Source organism: Microcebus murinus, chromosome 4 (assembly GCF_040939455.1).
Source record: "Microcebus murinus isolate Inina chromosome 4, M.murinus_Inina_mat1.0, whole genome shotgun sequence".
Lineage (NCBI taxonomy): Eukaryota > Metazoa > Chordata > Mammalia > Primates > Cheirogaleidae > Microcebus > Microcebus murinus.
Window position 1 is genome coordinate 10,350,664 of NC_134107.1, and position 18,941 is coordinate 10,369,604.

Below are 18,941 nucleotides of genomic sequence, written 5' to 3' on the forward strand. Positions count from 1 at the left end.
TCCCACGTCCAGCCAGTGAGCACGCTCAGAGATGGGTCCCTCTTTTTCAAGTCTAAGAAATGGTAAAAAAAAAAAAAATATATATATATATATACACACACACACACATATATAAATACCAAATAATGGTGAGGGCAGAATGGGGGAAAACCCAGTGTTTCTTGCTGTTCAGTTCTTACCCTACACACTGAGGCGATCTTCTGGAGCAGAGTTAGGGTGTCAAAGGAACCAGCTACCCACACGCGCTGCTCACAGCTCAGCACCCCTCTGCATTTATATAGCACATGCCTCCTAGGCGCTGCGAGCACTGAACAATTTTCTCATTCATTCTTTTTTTTTTTTTTTTTTTTTTTGAGACAGAGTCTTGCTCTGTTGCCCTGAGTAGAGTGCAGTGGCATCATCACAGCTCACTGCAGCCTCAAACTCCTAGGCTTAAGCCATCCTCCTGCCTCAGCCTCCTGAGTAGCTAGGACTACAGGCATGCACTGTGATGCCCGGCTAATTTTTTCTATTTTTAGTAGAGACAGGGTGTTGCTCTTACTCAGGCTGGTCTCAAACTTCTGAGCTCAAGTGATCCTCCTGCCTCGGCCTCCCAGAGTGCTAGGATTACCGGCGAGAGCCACCACGCCCGGCCTCTCATTCATTCTTAACACAGACACGACTGGAGATACAGGATGAGTTGAAGCATCTCCACTTTGCAAGTAACAGGAGCAGAAGGCTCAGAGAGGGGAAGTGAACAGCTCAAGCTCACACAGTTGGAAAGTCAGAGAGAAAACTTCGGGCAGCTTATTTTTCAGGGGCTTTGAAGGCTTCAGATAATATACATATATGCTTCTACGTGCAGAGTCTGCCTCTAGAAAGATCCCCAGGAAACTGGCAACGGAGGTTATCTCTGGGTTGAAGAACTCGGGGGCTGGAAGGCCAGAAGGGGAGAGAGGCAGTCTTCACACTCTACCATTTCCTGCACATTTTGAATTTTCCAACCAGGCCTATATATTTCCCATCACCAAGTTAGAAAATGAAGCTGGGCTTGCAAGTCATGAAAGTAAGCAGCCATGGATGGTAGACACGCAGCTGGTGGACAGGCATCACTGGGCACCTTTCTAACTCACTCTCTAAGAGAACATCGGTTTTGAAAGGGGAGAGCCAAACCGGAGGCTCGGCCCACCCTGAACCCATCCCTCGCGTGGTGTTCACTAGCACGGTCCTCCTCAGCAGGCCAGAGCGGTGTGTGCGGCTTTGCACCTGTCACGAGAGGGATCACAAGGGTCTCCCTGCCAGTGAGGACTGAGTCTGAGGCCCACCTGCTTCCAGGAAGCTTCTCCCTGCACAATCCAAGAACAGGTGCGAGCTGAACCTCCGCCCTCCCCTCACCCCACGTCCAGTGCCTCAGTGGTCCTGTCCTTTCTAACTTCAGCTGACTCGAGGTCTTTCTCTGACATCGTCTTCTCTCCACTCTCTCAGCTCGCGGCTGTCCCTGCAAGGTCAGGTCCTCCTCTCACCCCAGGGCCTTTGCACTCGCCAGGCCTTCTCTTAGAGGTTCAAGTCCAAAGTCACTTCCTCAGAGAGATCTCCCTGGCTTCTGGGCCCAAAGCTGGCCTGGCCCACTCTGCCCAAGAGACTCTACGACAGTCTAGCAAATTTGCTCTGAAGCATTAACCACAAAGCGAAATTCTCTGGTTTCTTTACTGGCTAACTTTATCATTTATCTTTACTATTAGACTGTAGTCTACATGAGCTCAAGACTGTGCTTGTCCTGTTTACTGCTACATCTTCAGTGTAGACTATTCTGGAATAGTCGGGTCTTGATACTTATTGGTCAAACAGATGGAGAGATGGGTGTTGGATGGGTGGGTGGATAGGTGAATAAATGCAGATGGATGGATGGGTAGATGGATGGGCGGATGAGTGGATGGATGGGTGGGTGGATAGGTGAATAAATGCAGATGGATGGATGGGTAGATGGATGGGTGGATGAGTGGATGGATGGGTGGGTGGATAGGTGAATAAATGCAGATGGATGGATGGGTAGATGGATGGGTGGATGAGTGGATGGATGGGTGGGTGGATAGGTGAATAAATGCAGATGGATGGATGGGTAGATGGATGGGCGGATGAGTGGATGGACAGGTGGGTAGATAGGTGAATAAATGCAGATGGATGGATGGGTAGATGGATGGGCGGATGAGTGGATGGACAGGTGGGTAGATAGGTGAATAAATGCAGATGGATGGATGGGTAGATGGATGGGCGGATGAGTGGATGGACAGGTGGGTAGATAGGTGAATAAATGCAGATGGATGGATGGGTAGATGGATGGGTGGATGAGTGGATGGATGGGTGGGTGGATAGGTGAATAAATGCAGATGGATGGATGGGTAGATGGATGGGGTGGATGAGTGGATGGATGGGTGGGTGGATAGGTGAATAAATGTAGATGGATGGATGGGTAGATGGATGGGTGGATGAGTGGATGGATGGGTGATGGATGGGTGGGTGGATAGGTGAATAAATGCAGATGGATGGATGGGTAGATGGATGGGCGGATGAGTGGATGGACGGGTGGGTGGATAGGTGAATAAATGCAGATGGATGGATGGGTAGATGGATGGGTGGATGAGTGGATGGATGGGTGATGGACAGACAATGGGTAGATGGATGAATGAGTGGATGGATGGGCGGGCAGATGGTGAACAGGTATAGATGGATGGACGGGTATATGGATGGATGGATGAGTGGATGGGTGGATGATGGCTAGATGGAGTCTGTTCATCCTAGAGTGAGACCCTGAGGTCTCCCCTGTCCCTAGAGACCTCCTAGGTGGTCCAGGCTGACAGGGCTGAGGATCTAACTAAAGAGGAACAGGAACTTCAGATTCCCTTTCCTACGTTGCGACATGTTTTCTGACATGATACGGACACGTCTGTGAAGTCCCATGCAGAAGGGCCTCTGCTGCCCGACCCTTGTCGGCGTGTCCAGACCCCTCTGTCGCTGCCTCTGGGCAGGTGGAGGGAGTCCCCGGAGAGAGCCAGCTGGAGCGACTGGACGCGGCCCCAGCGAGCGGGCGTGCTCAGCAATCGGCTCTTCCGCTCGGAGCAGTTTTTGAAATAAAGGGGGTGTGAAAGGGGAAACCCGACTGGTTCAGAGATGTCGCCACTGAGTCTGGTCTCCCACTGCACTTTCTCTCAGCTCATCCGCATCTGCAGCGCCCCTGCCCAGCCTGTGACCCTGCAGCCCGCAGCACCCCTGCCCAGCCCGCGACCCAGCTGCCCACGGCCCCCCTGCCCAGCCCGAGACCCCGCCGCCCACAGAGGATGACTGGCCCTCGGGGCTGGCTGGCACTCAGGTCCCCGCTGCTCATTAGGCCACTTCCAGTGTGAATTCTGAGCAGGCTCACGTGCTGCCCGCCGCCCCACACCTGCACCTCGGTGACCGTGCCTCCAACACCTTCCTGCTCCATCAGAAACACACTCGGTCACCCTGTCACCCCCCCCCCCCCCCGGCCAGGCTGGTCGCAGGGTTACAGTGGCACGCAAGACCAGCCGCCTCTCCGTCCACGCCGCCACCCTCTCGTCCCTGCCACGTCACAGTCTGCTCAAGGCCAGTTCTCTGGTCCGGACCCAGCGGGCCCTTGGCTGACTCTGCACCCTCACGAGCAAGCTCAGTGGTCGGGTGTTGACCCAGGCAACGCCATCGCCCCTCCCCCAGTGAGAGAGGGGAAGGTGACGACCTCGCCCCACAGCCCACCCGGCTCCGTCCCCATCAGCAGCTGGGGCAGGGACGTCCCCCCCAAGCCCTGTGGGCCGCAGGCCAGGCCTCCCCTCGGGCAGATGCTGGCTCTGGGGCCGAGGCCAGCTCCTTAGCTCGGCCTTCCCGTCTCAGCCGCAGCGTCCTTCCCTCTAGGGCGACGTAAGTGTCCTCCTCGAGGTCACGGCGGGCCCTGGAGCGGCAGAGCTGCGGTCAGTGCAAGGTGCCGCACTGGGGCGGAGATGGACAAAGGGCGCCATTAGACTCGGTTCCTCTTGCTGAAACATCGGTCACAGGGGGGTGGGGTCACCGGTCACGGGGGGGGGGGGGGGTCATCAGTCATGGGGGGCCTGCGGTCTGTCTGATCCCTCCCCCCGAGACAGGAGGCCCCAGGTCCCCACTCCGTTCAAGGACAGAACGGTTTACTGTTTGCTCACGAGCTGCCAGGACCCCGGGGTGGCCCGGACGTCCCTCTCCTCTGCGGTCCCAGCTGCTGGGACAGGGCAGGTGCTCTGTGTGCATGAAACAAAGCCCTCCCTGCGCCACGAACCCGGGGACGCAGAGCTGGGGAGGGTCACGGGGGTCACACAGTCCCACCTTCTATGACATTCTGGCAAGAGAATCCCCCACCCTGCTTGACTTCCTCCAATGTCGGGGAGCTCATCACCCCCCGAGGCAGCCTGTTTTGTCACTGAACAGCCACTCATCTCCCGTCAGCTGAGCTGCGGCCTGTGTCGGTGCCCCCCTGCTGTTAGCCGAGGGTCACCCCTTGGTGACGTGGTCCCAGCCAGCCCCACCCCTCAGTCATCTCTTGTCCTGGGTCTATCGGGTCAGGTCCTTCCAATGCCCCTCTGTGGGGAGCAGCCCCTCTCAATGCTGTGTGTGTGCACGCCACCCTCACGCACACGCACACGCCTCCCTGTCCTGGAGACGCCGCCTGGTGGGGAGACAGCCGCTCGCAAGCCACAGGCTGAGGGAAGGCTGCGCCTGGACCTGTCCAGCTTTGGGAGGGCACATCTCACCTGGACCCCACGCCCTACCTGGGCAGCCCTCACCGTGACCATGGCAACAGCTCCCCTGTGTTCCCCAAGCCTCAGGCACTGTGGGCCACTGGCATCACCAGGCCCTCCTCGCTAGAATGGAAGCACAGTGTGACAGCCAAGTGACCACGGCCACCTGTGCAGGGCCCACCTGGACAGGCGGTCTCTGCTGCTGCAGAGACGACTCATCTGGCCCAAATAAAGACCTGGGCTGGGCTCCAGGACACAGATCACAACCTGGCTTTAAGGTCAAAACGTGGGGTCCCGGCCCCCTGCTGGGCATGGGGTTCCTGTCATAGCACATCTTGTTTACGAGAGAGATGGTACTGACAAGCCAGCAGGTCCAACCAGCAATTCCACTGCTAGGTTCAAACACGTATACACACATGTCCACGCCAGACACCATTCACAGCAGCCAAAGGGTGGAGCAACCCCGGGGCCACTGACGGGCGAGTGGACAAGCAAAACGTGGCCCATCCCTGCCGTGGAACATGATAAACGGCAAGGAAGTTCTGACACCGGCTGTAACACGGGGGGACCTGAGGACGTGCTGAGTGAAAGGAGCCGGTCACGGGAAGACAGATACCGTGTGATCCTGCTTCCACGAGGTCCCCAGCGCAGTCAAATCCACAGAGGCAGAAAGCAGAGTGGTGGTGCCGGGCCGGGGGAGGGGATGGGGAGTCCGTGTCAGATATGGACAGGGTTTCAGTCTTGCAAGAAAGAAGAGCTCCGGAGACGGATGGCGGTGACGGTAGCGCGACAATAGGAATGTTCCTGACGCCACTGCGCTGCACGCTTCAAAACGGTTGAGACAGAAAACCACGTTATGTGGACTTTGCCATGGCGGGAAAATGCCGGGCGTGGAGGCCTGAGGAAGGGAAGCGCTGCCACGCGCTGCCATGGGGACAGAGCCCGAGCACGTGATGCCGAGCGGAAGGACCCACACCCAAAGGCCACGTATCGTGGGACTCCTCTGGGCGAAGCGTCGGGACAGGCGCGTCCACGGAGACCGAGAGCAAGCGGGGCCGCGGGGAGAGGAGAATGGAGAGACGGCCAGAGAGTGACGGAAATGTTTCAGAACCAGACAGTGGGCGTGGTTGCACAATATTGTGAATGCACTAAAACGCCCCTGAATCGTGCACTTAAAAATGGTAACTTTTAGGTTATGTACATTTTATCCCAATTAAAGAAAAACAAAACAAACACCAACCCACCCAGGTTGGGCCCTCACTAGGCAGGGGAGAGTGAAGGGGGCAGGTCTGAGCTCTCATCACAGACTCCCTGGGGTTGGGGAAGAATCCGGGCAGGGCGTCGGACCTTCCCTAGCCGGCCCCCCGGAAAGGGCGCCACAGCTGGACAGCTGGGCCAGGCGCAGGCTACTCCCGTGCCGACGTTTCAGCATCCACCGAGAACCCTCTGTCTGAGTCGGGTCACAGGCTCCGCACGGAGGGGGCCCTTCCCCGCCCCCAGCTGGCCCCTGCCCTAGCCAGGTCTCCCCTGGACGCAGAGGGACACAAGGACCCGAGGGTGTCCCATAGCGTGTGCCGCACGAGTGTGGCTCCGTACGCAAATCCAACCCAGGGGCTGGTGCCGTCGCCAACGGCGCAGGGCTCTGCACAAACCAGCAAGTCCAAACCCGCTGTGCTTAGATCTGCCTGCCTGGTGTCAGGCCTGGGGAGGAATGGGCACAGCAATATGGAAAGTGCAGCTGAGGTGGAAACCCAGACCCAAGGCTTCCTAAACGTTCCCCCAGTGGGATACCACTACCCTGACACTGCCTCCCGGCTCCTGTGGCCACCTGTGGGCACCTGCACATCTGTGCCGCTTTCCCCCCAAACAACGCCAGCCACCCCCTCCCTGGGACCACAGGTGTGCTCGGCTGGACCCAAAGACCACCTGCCAGGCAGGGTCTCTAGAGGACAGTGGACACACAGGGTAAGCAAGCCACGCGGTCGGGAAGCAAGAGGGTCTAGACCGTTTGCGGCACGAAGGAGCATCTTTAGCCGGAGGGTCCCGGTAGAGAAAGAAGCATGTCTCACCTGGCGGCATCGAAACTGTCATACGAGCCCACCGTGTAGTGCCGGAAGAGTTTCTTGCTGCGGTCTGCCCGGGTTTCTGTACACAAAGGAAAGAGAAACACTGTTTAGAAAAGTCTCGGTCCCCAAATGCTGGACCGTCACGAGGCTGGCGGGGCCTCTCATTTATCCCTACGAAGCATGATGTCCGGTCTCCTGGGAATGGTCTGGGAGGAGGATGAGGCCTGGTCTGGGTGTGACTTTGCAGAATCTGGGAAACGCGTGTGAACCTGGCGCTGACCACAGTCCTGCAGGCCTGGCTCCGGGAGGAGGCGGGAGAGGCACCGTGGGGAGGAGACAGCCCCCTTGGCACGCGGAAGCTGCTAGAACACTGCTCTGAAGTGGTGCCACTGAGCCCCCTTGCAATCTGACAACCTGCAGATGGCTGCCTTTGGGGAAAGAAAGAATGTTTATTGTTATTTTCCTGATTATAGTTGCCTTCTCCATTAAAAAAAAAAAAGCACCAAACAAACATGATTAACGTTTCTAATTAAGTCCTCTGCTTGCCTCCCTTACTCAGCAGATTTAGCGTAAATTTCATTGGAAATGATGTGAGCGATGTAATTAGATTTAATAGATGACCCAGTGCTAGAGGCAGGAAAAAACCCACAACACAAATACATGAAATACGGCGGCTCCCCATTTACTGTTTAGACATTTTCCACCCGATTTCCTGCACAATCTCCTTCCTAAGCCCTGCAAAAAATTCAGAGAAATTATGCAACTGACTTCAGGAAAATGGCTCAAAATCTGATTTAAACTCTGTAAATAACCCTGTCCTTTGTCAGCTTCCTCCATCCATATTCTAAGGTGAATATGCTTCTTTCTCTCCTGAACCCCAAAATGCACACCCGTGCAGTTCAAAAGTGAACAGTTACGGGTATCGAGGTCTCGGCTCCTTCACTGCCCAGACGCAGCTGGCTGCTCCCTGGAAGTGCCTGCCTTTGTGTACAGCCCGTGGATGCCCTGGGGTGGGGAGGAGGCAGGTGTCCTGGACCCAGGACTACATTTCCCAGCTACCCTTGTGGCTGGGTGTGGCCACCTGAGCGGTTCTCACCAATGGGATGCGAGCACACTTGGGGAGGAGAAGGGTCCTCCCCCAGCCTGGGCTTCTGCAGGAGCCAGTGCACCTTCCCTGCCCTCTCCTGTAGCTCCCACCAGCTCACAGCTTAGGCCTCCTAGGCCCCGGAGGATGGTAGAGTCAACACCTGGATCCAAGATTCAAGATACCTGGGTCTCCGTGCACAAGACTACTACATGAGCAAGAACTGAATTTCTATTGCATTAGGCTGTGCTCTTGGCATGTCTCTGTTACAGCAGCTGGCACTGCCCTACCTGCCCTGCGGGGCAGATGGGTCCCCTGGGACTCAGCCCCCACCTACCTCGCTACTCCTTCCCCTTGGCTCCCAACAAACCCCGAGGCTTGGACGATACAACACTCATGAGTCCTTGGACAGCCACTGCGTCATCGTCCCCATCCCCACTGACACTCATCGAGTGCTCGCTGCGTACCAGGTCCTGCTGTAGGCGCCATTCTCGAATTCGACACTCGGTGGCCATGGCCACCCCGTGGGGGTGCACACGCCACTCTGCAGGCCCCCTAAGGCCAGCCGGGGACATCCGGGGCAGCCCGTGCCCCTCCCACTCATGAGTGCCGCTCTGCAAAGCCCTGCTCAGGACTGTGGGTGCCCCCGGGAGGCACCTGTGATTTAAAAGAACCAGCTCATCTACGTTTAAAACATCCTGCTATCTTAAACGTCTGCCTGTGTTCACTGCGTTGCTCACCCACTGCTCCTTACTCAGGTGTGACAGTTCCACGGTGTGGTGGCCGTCAACAGCACGCCCTGGCGCTGACTAACGCTGGTCTCCTTTCCCAGAGCTAATTAAAAGAATGACATTATGTGAACAAAATAAGCAATTTAAGTTTCAAGAAAAGTCATGCATTATATGTAAATAGACTGCCAAAAATAAGGTTGCCAATAATATAGATTTCTGTCACTTTGTTATACAACAAAAAAGGTTACTGAGATGCACAATGATCGAACTGCAGACTTAAAACAGCTAACGAGCTGTGGTCCTCTGCCTGGCTCCATCTCTCTGCATCACCACCATCTTCATCCTCGGTGACATTCACCGAGTCCTTCCCCGGGTCTGTGGCCGTGGATGAGGACAGCGAGGGCTGCCAAGACACGGTCACACACCCACCACACAGCCGGCCAGGATTAGCAGCCTGGCCGGCAGACGGGCTCCAGTGCCCACGCGGCTGTAACCACACCACACGCTCTCTGACCCCCAGATGCCCCGTCCTCGCCACATGCTCAGGGATGGGGACCTGGCCTTGTTTCTCTGCTGCCTAACCCCTAGCAGATATATCCCATGTCAATGGTTGCCAACCTAACGGAAAGGGCACATTGTGTGATCAGCACATAAAAACCCACCACACCCCACCAGGGTGGCCCGAGTGCACCGGACCCTCCCCAGGCTGGGCACTTCCAGTCAAGCCACACGCACCTCCCCTGTGCTGGGCATCTGGACCACGCGTGCTCAGATGCTGTGTCCTCCTCCCCCTCTGCACTGGCATCCTGCATTGCGCATGTGTCCAATTCCAGTTGTCATTTGTCAGGTCCCCCTGGGAGCCAGGCCCTGTGCCCCAGGTGCAGGGACTGGAAGGACTCAGCAGGGTGGGGCCTCAGGCTCTGCTCTCTGGGGCCCAGCACCTCGGAGGCGGGTGAAGAAGGGCCCCAAGGATGCTGCTGGCCCTCCCTTGGCAGGGCGAGGGGCCCCCGCAGTCTGTCAGCAATGTGGAGGAGCACGTGGCCAGGAGATGCATCCATGCTGGGGCCATCCACGTGGAAGGATGAGTGAGGCTTGCGCCTTTCCGCGGGGTTAAGCAGAGTAGCTCCTGCGGCCAGCGAAGGCCCACAGGGACTGGCTGTTAATTGCTATTATCACTCTTAATTACCTCTGTCCCCTAGGCCCCCGCGCAGCAGCTTTGTGCTGGTTGTCTAGGCAACGGCTGGGCGCTGGAGCTAACTAGAGCAGGTTCCCTGCTGAGGTCAGGGGTTGCAGGGTCCAGGAGCAGAGAGGGGAGTGTGTAGTGGAGGGTGTGTGTGCACGTGCACGTGTTTACTAGAAGAAAATTGTGTTTCAGGCAAGGCACCACTTCTAGGCCGGGTCAGCTAGCTGGTGGTCCCCGGACTTCAGGATTTTCACAGACCAGTAAAATTTTAAACGCAGTAGGGAAGGAGACCAACACTAGGTTTACTAAGTTTTTAATCTGGCTCAGTAAGGACATTAAAACATTAAATTCCTCTCTCCTATCTCTGTTTTATAAGAGAAAGGGACCCTTCAGAAAAGACATCATCTCTGACCGTCTTATGAAAGACTCGCATGGCTCAGGCCTTCCCTGTCCCTGGCTCCCAGAAACACTCACGCTTCTGTGCTGGGACACGCCCTGAGGGGCAGGGAAAGGTCTTGAGGGACATAATCATCATCATCATCACAGTCATCACCATCATCACCACTATCATGATCACCATTAGCATTGTCATCATCACCATCATCACCATTACCACCATCATCACCATCATCACCATTGTCATCACCTCCATCATCACTGTCAACATCAAAATCATGACCACCACCACCATCATCATCATCACCACTGTCATCACCATCATGACCACCATCATCACCATCATCACTGTCATCATCACCATCATGACCACCATCATCATCTCCATCATCATCACCGACACCACCACCAACTTTGTCATCATCATCGTCACTGCAGCAGAAGACAATTATTTACTGCGAAGTGTGGTGCGCTCTGCTAAATCATCTCATTTCATTAAGACGAAGTCTTTGACCTTATCTGGTCCTCACATGACATCCCGTGGTAGGTGGACTTCCTGTTTTACAGGGAGTTTTACAGAAGTAGCAGGTGCAACAATGAGGGACGTGGACTCGGAGGCCAGGCGGGCTTGAACCCAGGCCCGGCCCTGCCACGGACCGGCGGCGCTGGCTGTCCGCGTCTCCTCGCCTGGAGAGCAGGGGTGACACGGTTCCCACTCACAGGGGCGGCTGAGGAGTCAACGCGTGAACACGTGGGAAACGCTAGGACAGAGCATGGCACATGGACACTAGCTATTGTTGTCATGGTTGCCATACCTGAATTAGCAGGCCCTGCCTCCCAAGGTGGCCGCTCAAGGTCACTCAGCCTGTGAGTGGCAGTGTGGGCCCCCCGGCCCCAGACTCTGTGGCTCCACAGCCTGTGCAGAGAGCAACTGACAGCGACAGGGTTCTGGAATGTTCAGTGGGGCCACATATATTTTAACAGCTTCACCTGCGTGAGCTCAATACTGTTTATAGATGAGGAGGGTGAGGCTCAGAGAGGTTAAGTGAGTTGCCTAAAGTCACCCAGCTAGGAAGTGGCAGAGCCAGTCCACAGCACAGCCTCCTGGGTCATGTCACTTGGGGTTCCTGGGGGCGGGGAGCATTTCCTAAGTGAACTGCCTAAACCCAGGTGGCCTCCTTGCCCTGCCACATCCCACGGACTTGCCCTCACCCAGCCTCAGTTTCCTACCTGGGAAGGGAGGAGTGGGTGAGACAGTCCCCGGGACCCTGCCCCCACCACTAGGACAGGCACCTCATATTACCCTGGCTTGGCCTCCCTGGGGCCTGCTGTGCGCTGTGCAGGGAGGCAGGGATGCTGACACCTGCCCCACCCAGAGGGACACACAGGTGTGGCTCAGGCTGGACGCCCCTGGACCCCATTATTAGCAATGAGTGACCCACGGCCTTTCCCTAGGCTTGCTGGACAGCACAGTGCAAACAGGGGTCACAGGCAGAACACCCAAGTTTGAAATAGGCAAGACGGAGGAGCAGTATGTCAGAGCCGCCCCAGCCTCCCTGCGGCTAGGAGCTCCTCCCAGCAGGAGCTCTGCGGCCTCAGCAGAAACTGCTGCTGCTAAGTCAACTCTGCAGGTAGCTGTGCAGTCCCCTCCCCAGGCAGGCGGTGGGGTCCAGGTTCCGCTGTCTGAGAACCCAAGCACATGCCACTGTGCCCAGCCCGGCAGGTGGGACATGGGCTCCCCTAGTCCTCTGGGGGGGACCAGCCCTTTCCCAACCCCAGCCATGCAGTCAGCTGAGGCCACCCAGCCCTGGGCTCTTGTATTGGCACAGGAACATGGCTGGACTGTCGCTTTGACCACAGTGAGTGACGGCTCAAGGATTGGGCCTCCCCGATCCCTGCTGGGCCAGTGTGCTCCAGTCTTGCTGCTGGGAGTCCCACGTCTGAGGCCACCCAGGGACATAGGCTGAGGACGATGCCACACCCACAGCAGCACAGGAACAGGTACAGAGAGGGAGGGACGGACACGGAGACCCAGAGAGAAGGCCCAACTGCCCCGACGGCACGGCTGGAACCCCTGGACACAGCTTCGCTGGACTTCTCACTCACACAAACCAATGCCTTGTTGGCGTAAGACAACTTAGCTTTCTTTTGTTTATAACACAAAGAGCCTAGGATGAATGACGTGGTGATGCATTTAATCACTGTGCCCTGTGGCAAGGTGTGGTGCCCACGCTGACCCCTGCCTGCCTTTCTCCCCTGGGGACACGCTGCTCCCTTCACTACAAGAAGGTCCCGGCGAGGCTACCCCACCCCACCTACAGGACAAACAGGTCTGGCCCAGGCTGGACACTGCTGGACCCTGTCACTAGCAGGGAGTGACCCATGGCCCATGCAAGGCCAACTGGACTTTTTGCTGAGATGTCCTACGGCCTGGATGCTGAGGAAGGTGATCTCGGTCTCCTTTTGGAGACAAGGCGGAAGGATATGGGCTGTGGCCACTAGTGGCCACCATTCCGGCCACAGGAAGACAGGGAGCCCAGGAGTGAAGCAGCTCACAGCGGGAGGCAGAGCCGGGGTAGGGGAGAGGCGGGCAGAGAAGGCTGTGATGCCGGGGTCATGATGGACATGTGGCACGAATGAGAAATGAACCTCTGTTGTTCTAAGCCACCGATGTGGGGGATGCTTGTTACTGCGGCTTCACTGAGGCTAAGCTGACTGACACAGGCCATGCGTGGCCTTCTCAGTGCTGAGAGCCTGTCACATCCCAGGCAGGGCCGGGTTTCCGTCACCCCAACCAGAAGAGTCCTGGCGAGGCCAGGAGGGAAGACCAGACAAAAGGCAAAGGCTGAGTTTGGCTTCACGTGGGAGAACGCCTGTACTTTCCAGGAGAAAAGTAGAAAACCACCTAATGGTCAGTAAGGAGTAACCCATTAAACATGGACAGGCCACGGCGTGGCAGCACACACCTTCACGTGTCTCAGAGGAGAGGCCCCTCTGCTTGTGATCGTGGAGAAAGACAAGCTCCCATCCGAGAGGGAAGTATTTACCCGTCTGCTACCTCAACCAGGGAGAGGCTTCTTGAAGTCAAGACCTGGTTTCCCACCAGGCCCCCCACTGGCCAGTGCCAGGCTCAGCGCTTCACACAGCAGGTGCTTGGCAATGTGTGTACTGGCCCACAGCTTGGGGGCCAGCAGTCACCATCACTCTAGTCTGAATGGTGAGACTGGTGCAGCAGCCTCCTGTCTGTCCGCTTCCACGCCTGTGCCTCCCCTCACCGACCCACACCGCTTAGAGCAAATAGGATGAGCTTTTAAAACATAAACCAGGTGATTTTAAGCTCTGCTGCCTAACAGTTTCCTAAGGCTTCTCAATGCAATTAGAGTTGTGTTCAGGCACCTCTCAGTGACACAGGTGGCCACACGTGGCCCTGCTGTGTGGCTCTGTTTCTCCACTTCATCTCCCCCAACCCGTCACTCCGCTCCAGCCGTGTCAGCCTCCCTGCTGTCCCTGGGACAGGATGGGCTCACTGACACCTCAGGACCTTTGTACCTGCTAGACTCTCTCTGGAACATTCCTTCCCCAGCTCTAATCTCAACGCCCGGCTCGACTGCCAGCCACCACAGGACAGCCTGGTGCACGGCGGGAGCTCGGTAGCCACGGAATGGGTGAGAAGTGGATCAAAACCACACGCCCGTGGACGCTGGGCTCCTACTCGACGCTGGCAGCTTTGTCTCCACGGGTCTGACCGTGACGAGTCGAAGGCACAACGCGGAGTGCTGTTAGCTCCTCGCAGGGACTGGCGAGGGGCAGACACAGCCCACCCATCGAGGAACGGGAGTGCTAGTCCCGGCCCAGGCAGTGACCACGTGCGACCTTCCTGCTTTGCCTTCTGGGCCTTCCCCGTCCCAGCTGTGGAGCAGGACAGTGGGACGGGCAGGTCCTGGGCTCTCCTATGTCTCAGCACCCCGCAGAGTAGCTGGGGACCCACCCCCTTCCCAGGAAAGGGCCGTGAGTCCGGGCACCTGGCACACTACGCATCTGAGCTGTGCACCCTCATAGCTGTTTTCCGAGTATGGCCTAGAAAAATCTGCATTGAAAAGGAAGAAAAAAAAAAAACCCACAAACCTAGAAATCCCATTTCGTATACCCCTCGGGACTCGCGAGAGGCAGTGACAGATTGCATGACAAGCTTCAGACCGTCAGCATTTAAAATAGCCCCTTCAGCAGAGCCGCCTGGAGGAGGACGGCACACGGCCTGGGGAGGGAGCCAGGGTGGGGGTCTGGGGAGACCAGACCGTCCGCTGACCCTGGGCCGTGACCGTTTCTGCAGAAGGAGACGAAGAGAGGAAGCTCTCAGGGAAATTTACTAAGACTCTGAAATTCCAAAACCAAATTCCCGGGGACTAGCGGGGAGAAGTAGGCTCCAGGGCTAGGGACAAAAGGCAGGAAGTGGGGACAGGGTCCCGTGAACATGCTGGCACCTTCCCACCCCAGCCACGTTCTAAGGACTCACAAGGCAAACTGAGCTTGAGCCCCCTGATAGCTGCACAAGTCTGGGCAGGAAACAACCTCTCTCTGAGCCTCAGTTTTCTCATCTGTAGCATGGGCCCACAGCAGCCTCTCTCCATCACAGGGTGAAATGGAATCACACTTCTAAGTAAATCTTTTCCACATTGCCGGGCCCAGGGAAGCTGTCAAGGAATATGGCTACTGTTGTTCCTCCAGGAACCCGCCTTGGTCCTCCTGGCCCACGAGCCTCTCTGAAGAAGCCCCCCTCGCTGACCACACCTGCACCGCATAACCTCGCACCTGCTCAGAGCACAGGGGACAGGAGACGGCACCGTGCCAGGCCCCGCCCAGCCCAGCCAATCAGACCCTCTCCTGGGAATGTGGAACAGACGTGGCCAGTCTCCGCTCCCTGTCCAAACCGAGGACATCTCGACTTGAGAGATGAGGCCATCGCTGTGACCACACCAGTGGAGGGACCGGGTGCTTCGAGAACCCCGGGAGGCTGGGCCACACCTTCTGCCCTCCACGTCCAAGGAAGGCCCCGGCAACTTAAGATGGGAGTCTGTTTCTTCACGTCACCCAGCCCTGGCAAGCTCTGCGTTTCTTGCAACCACAAGAGTGCTATCTTTCAGCCCGTCTGTCACACTGGGTAGAAGCTGCACTCACCAGTGTGACAGATTCATCTCAGCTCGTTCGCCCTGAAAGCGCTGCTCGGTGGGACACCCAGCCCCCAATCCTAAATACTGGCATTTACCGTGACAACCAGTAACACCCCAGGGGCAGCGTGCCCCGCCACCGTGGGAACCGCTGGCTGCAGATGTTTCCAGATTTCCTTCTGTCGACAGCAGTGACCGTGAGCAGACAGAGGACAGAGGGCAGGAGGGGCTCAGACCTCTCCTGTCTCCATGAGAAGCACAGCGCAGCCCTGGGACCGAGCGCGGACGTAGTTCAGCCTGACTCCAAATGCCGAAGAGACGCTTCCGGGCCAGGTGGCCTCGGTCTGTACGCCGTGGAGACCGGGAGCCGCCCTTGCACGCCCCCTGAGGGTCACGTGCAGTCACATGCTGAGCTTTTGCATTCCTATCCCCAAGGGCTAGGTCCCAAATTCAATTTTTATATGGACGATAAGCACAGAGAGTATGGCAGAGCCCTAAGACGGTGCCGCGCGTCTAGAAGATGAGACTGAGGCGTTTTGATGAACTCGTCCTTTGCAGACCAAAAACCCGAACGCGTGCGAATCTGAGCAGGTCAGTTCCGAAGGTGGCCGTGCAGAGCGGCGCCGCATCAGCTAAAGCCCTGAAGTCGCACGCACGCAGCCCACGGCAGGGCTCTGGCCGAGGACGGCTGTGGCTGTCGTGGCTCGCTGGGAAGGGGTGCAGGGGCGCTTCCTGGAGGCCGAGGTCGTGTTTGCCCAGCCCAGGGAGGAGCAGGAAGTCACAGCAGAGATGGCTCGGGGGAGGGTAAGGCGCAGGTGACACTGCCGGGGGGCTGGCTGGGCGCCTGCTGCCATCGAGTGTGCTACGGGGGTGCTCAGAGCACCCCTGAGAGGAGCTGTGGACGCGAGCGTCACAGGTGCAGACACCGAGGCAGACGAGGCTCAGGGAAGGCCCGTGCGCTCGGCGTGAGGCTGGCAGAGCCCGCTGGGAAAATGCCCGCAGGCACCACGAGACCTAGGCCTGGGGACACCCTGTGGTGAGGCCACCAGGCCACCAGCACAGGCAGGGCGGAAGGAGCCTAGGGACGCCCACGGGGCAGGGGGCTCCCGGGGACCCGAGAAGGCGAGAAGGGAGTCGTCAGAGCCGGGTCTGCACATTCGAGGACCGACGGGGGCCGGGATGGGGAGAAAGGGCACTCAGAGGAGCCTGCGAGGATGGACATGGAGGCTCCCTGCGCTGGATCTGGTTCCGAGGCCAGGAGACGACGGGGCAGTGGGAAGGGCTGCCCAGGAGCTGCGGGTGCTCAAAAGCCACGCCACCTCCGTGCCGGACAGGCCCAGCCCGAGACGACTGTGAGCTCAGCCTCCCTGTCTGCCTCCCCTCCCAGTGCCCCCATGCCTGGGGGCCGTGGCATCCACCCAGGGGGCCACTGCTCTTTCCCGTGTCCTGCGAGCCACAGAACAACGTAGACCCTCCAGACCAGGCGGTGGACGCGACTTCTGAGCTGCAGGGTGTCATCTTAGAGGACTGCGTCCCACTGTCCCCTGTGGCCATGCAATGGGACGGGAGAGGCGTCTGAAGCCCAGGAAGGGCTCCAGAGACCTGGCGGAGGAAAGCAGACTCCACCTGGGCACGTGAGGCCAGCAAGATGGGCGGGGCTTACGACAGCCCCTTGACCTTTGCCCCCTGCCCTCCCGTTCTATGCCCGTGTCAGGTTATGTGTCTGGCCGGATGAACTGAGTCTCATGAGCCCTTTAAAAGCCGGTCGCTCCTCTGGCTGGCGGAAGGACGGGCAGCCAGAGAGACTCGAACAACGGGGACACCTCAGTCCTACAGCCCCAGGGAGGCAAGTCCTGCCCACACCCGCATCCCCTCCATGGAGCCTCCAGAGCCGAGCCCGGTCGGCTGCCACCTTGACGTGGCTCCGTGGGACCCGGCTGAGCCACCGGCAGGCGGGGTGTGAGCGGCTGAGCCCGTGGTCACTCGCTGAGCAGCAGAGAGGACCGGCAGAGCTGGGGCCGCGGGCTATTCAGGGCTCCGTTTGTTTCCGTGAAGATTTCATCTGCGTCTCGCCACAGCTGGGGGAGGGCCGTCCCTGAACGTCTGGGCGCTCCACCCCGCAGAGGGGAACCTCACGGCCCAGCCGCAGCGGGCGACCCCCGCATGCCCCTGCCATCGCCGCCATGGCTGCTGCGGGCGTACTACGTGCAGGCCCAGAGAGAGCCACGGCTGTGGCGGTCACGCGTGGTGGCGTCCTTCCTGCCGTGCAGAGGACTTGGGGTCACCCAGCTGGCGGCGAGGCCGGGCCGTCCAGCCCGCCCCCCGGCACGCCGCACCCCCACACCCGCCCTCCCACGCAGCCTCCCGTGATCCCTGCGCGGTTTAAATCAGACGCCTTTCGGGCTGCACCCGAGCTGCCAAGCCAAACGCAGGATCAGAGCCGCAAGGAGGAAGAAATTACCGATGGGGATGAAAGACAGAAATAACTTTTCTTTTTTAAAACCAAAGCTGCGGACGGGCTCCTTGCGAGGAGGAGAAGCGCAGACAGGAGCCCGGAAGCGCGCGGAGCTTGCGTCAGCACACCAGGCTTCAGCCCGGGCCACCCCCGCCGGTCACCTTCACCGCTCCGGCGAGCTCACGGGACACTGGCCCCCCAGGAAGGGGGAGAAGGTCAGGACCTCACTCAACCAAGAGGCACAGAACTCCGATTTGAAAGAGACACGTGTCACACTAATGCCACCACCTGGCTTGGCCACGCGGTCCTTCACTGACTCAGCCGCAGGTCGCTCAGCCAGCACCTTCTGGGCGCCCAGCACCGACCCTGCAGGGGAGGCGGAGAAAATAAGGGCCCCGCTGTGAAAACACACAGGCAGACGCCCACACCACGCTGACCTGGCGCTGTCGGGGACTGGGCTCAGGGGCCTGCACCCCACAAATGCACCGCCCTGCAGCTCTGTGGCGACGCCCGTCTAGCTGGGCTAAAACCAGGGCGCCCGCAGGGCTGCTTCTTGCTGGGGGCTCCAGGGAGAAGCCACTTCCTGCTCCGGCGTCTAGAGCCGCTGCGTCCCTTGGATCCGGGGCCCTCCCTCCACCTCCAGAGCCGAGGAGGAGGGTGGAGGCCTTCCTCACCCCACGTCACATCCCCCTGACCTTGACCTCCGCCTCCCTTCTCCACACCCAAGGACCTGGGATCACGCTGAGCCCACCCAGGTAATCCAGGATAATCTCCCCATCTTACAGTCAGCTGACAGCAGCCCAATTCCCTCCGTGACCTTAGTTCCCCTCGGCCACGAAGGGTGGCTAGGGTGGCACGCTCACAGCCTCTGAGGACGGGCATGTGACCATTCTGGGGGGGCCGTAGGACAGCACGGCCGGGCAGGCCTGGCTCAGAAAACCGTTTAGGTCCCACCGGCGAAGGAACTCAGACCTTCGTCTGCAGGCCAGAAACGGCCGAGTGACAGGGAAGTGGTTTCCGGGAAATGCACTTCCCCATACCCAGATACGAGACAAAACTGTGTTCAAATCCCGACTCTGCCGCGGTTGGCGAGACATAAGCCGA

At 58.4% G+C, this 18,941-nt stretch overlaps 1 protein-coding gene across 5 annotated transcripts in view; it reads right to left on the reverse strand.

The window, feature by feature from the left end:
• The window catches only part of SHANK2 (SH3 and multiple ankyrin repeat domains 2), a 545,909-nt gene that overhangs the window by 190,087 nt on the left and 336,881 nt on the right, over positions 1-18,941 (reverse strand). For all 5 annotated transcript variants that reach the window (XM_076001726.1, XM_076001727.1, XM_076001724.1 and 2 more), the window contains one exon: positions 6,827-6,902. In XM_076001726.1, the coding sequence (XP_075857841.1) occupies positions 6,827-6,902 (76 nt within the window). The remainder of the gene's footprint in view (positions 1-6,826; positions 6,903-18,941) is intronic.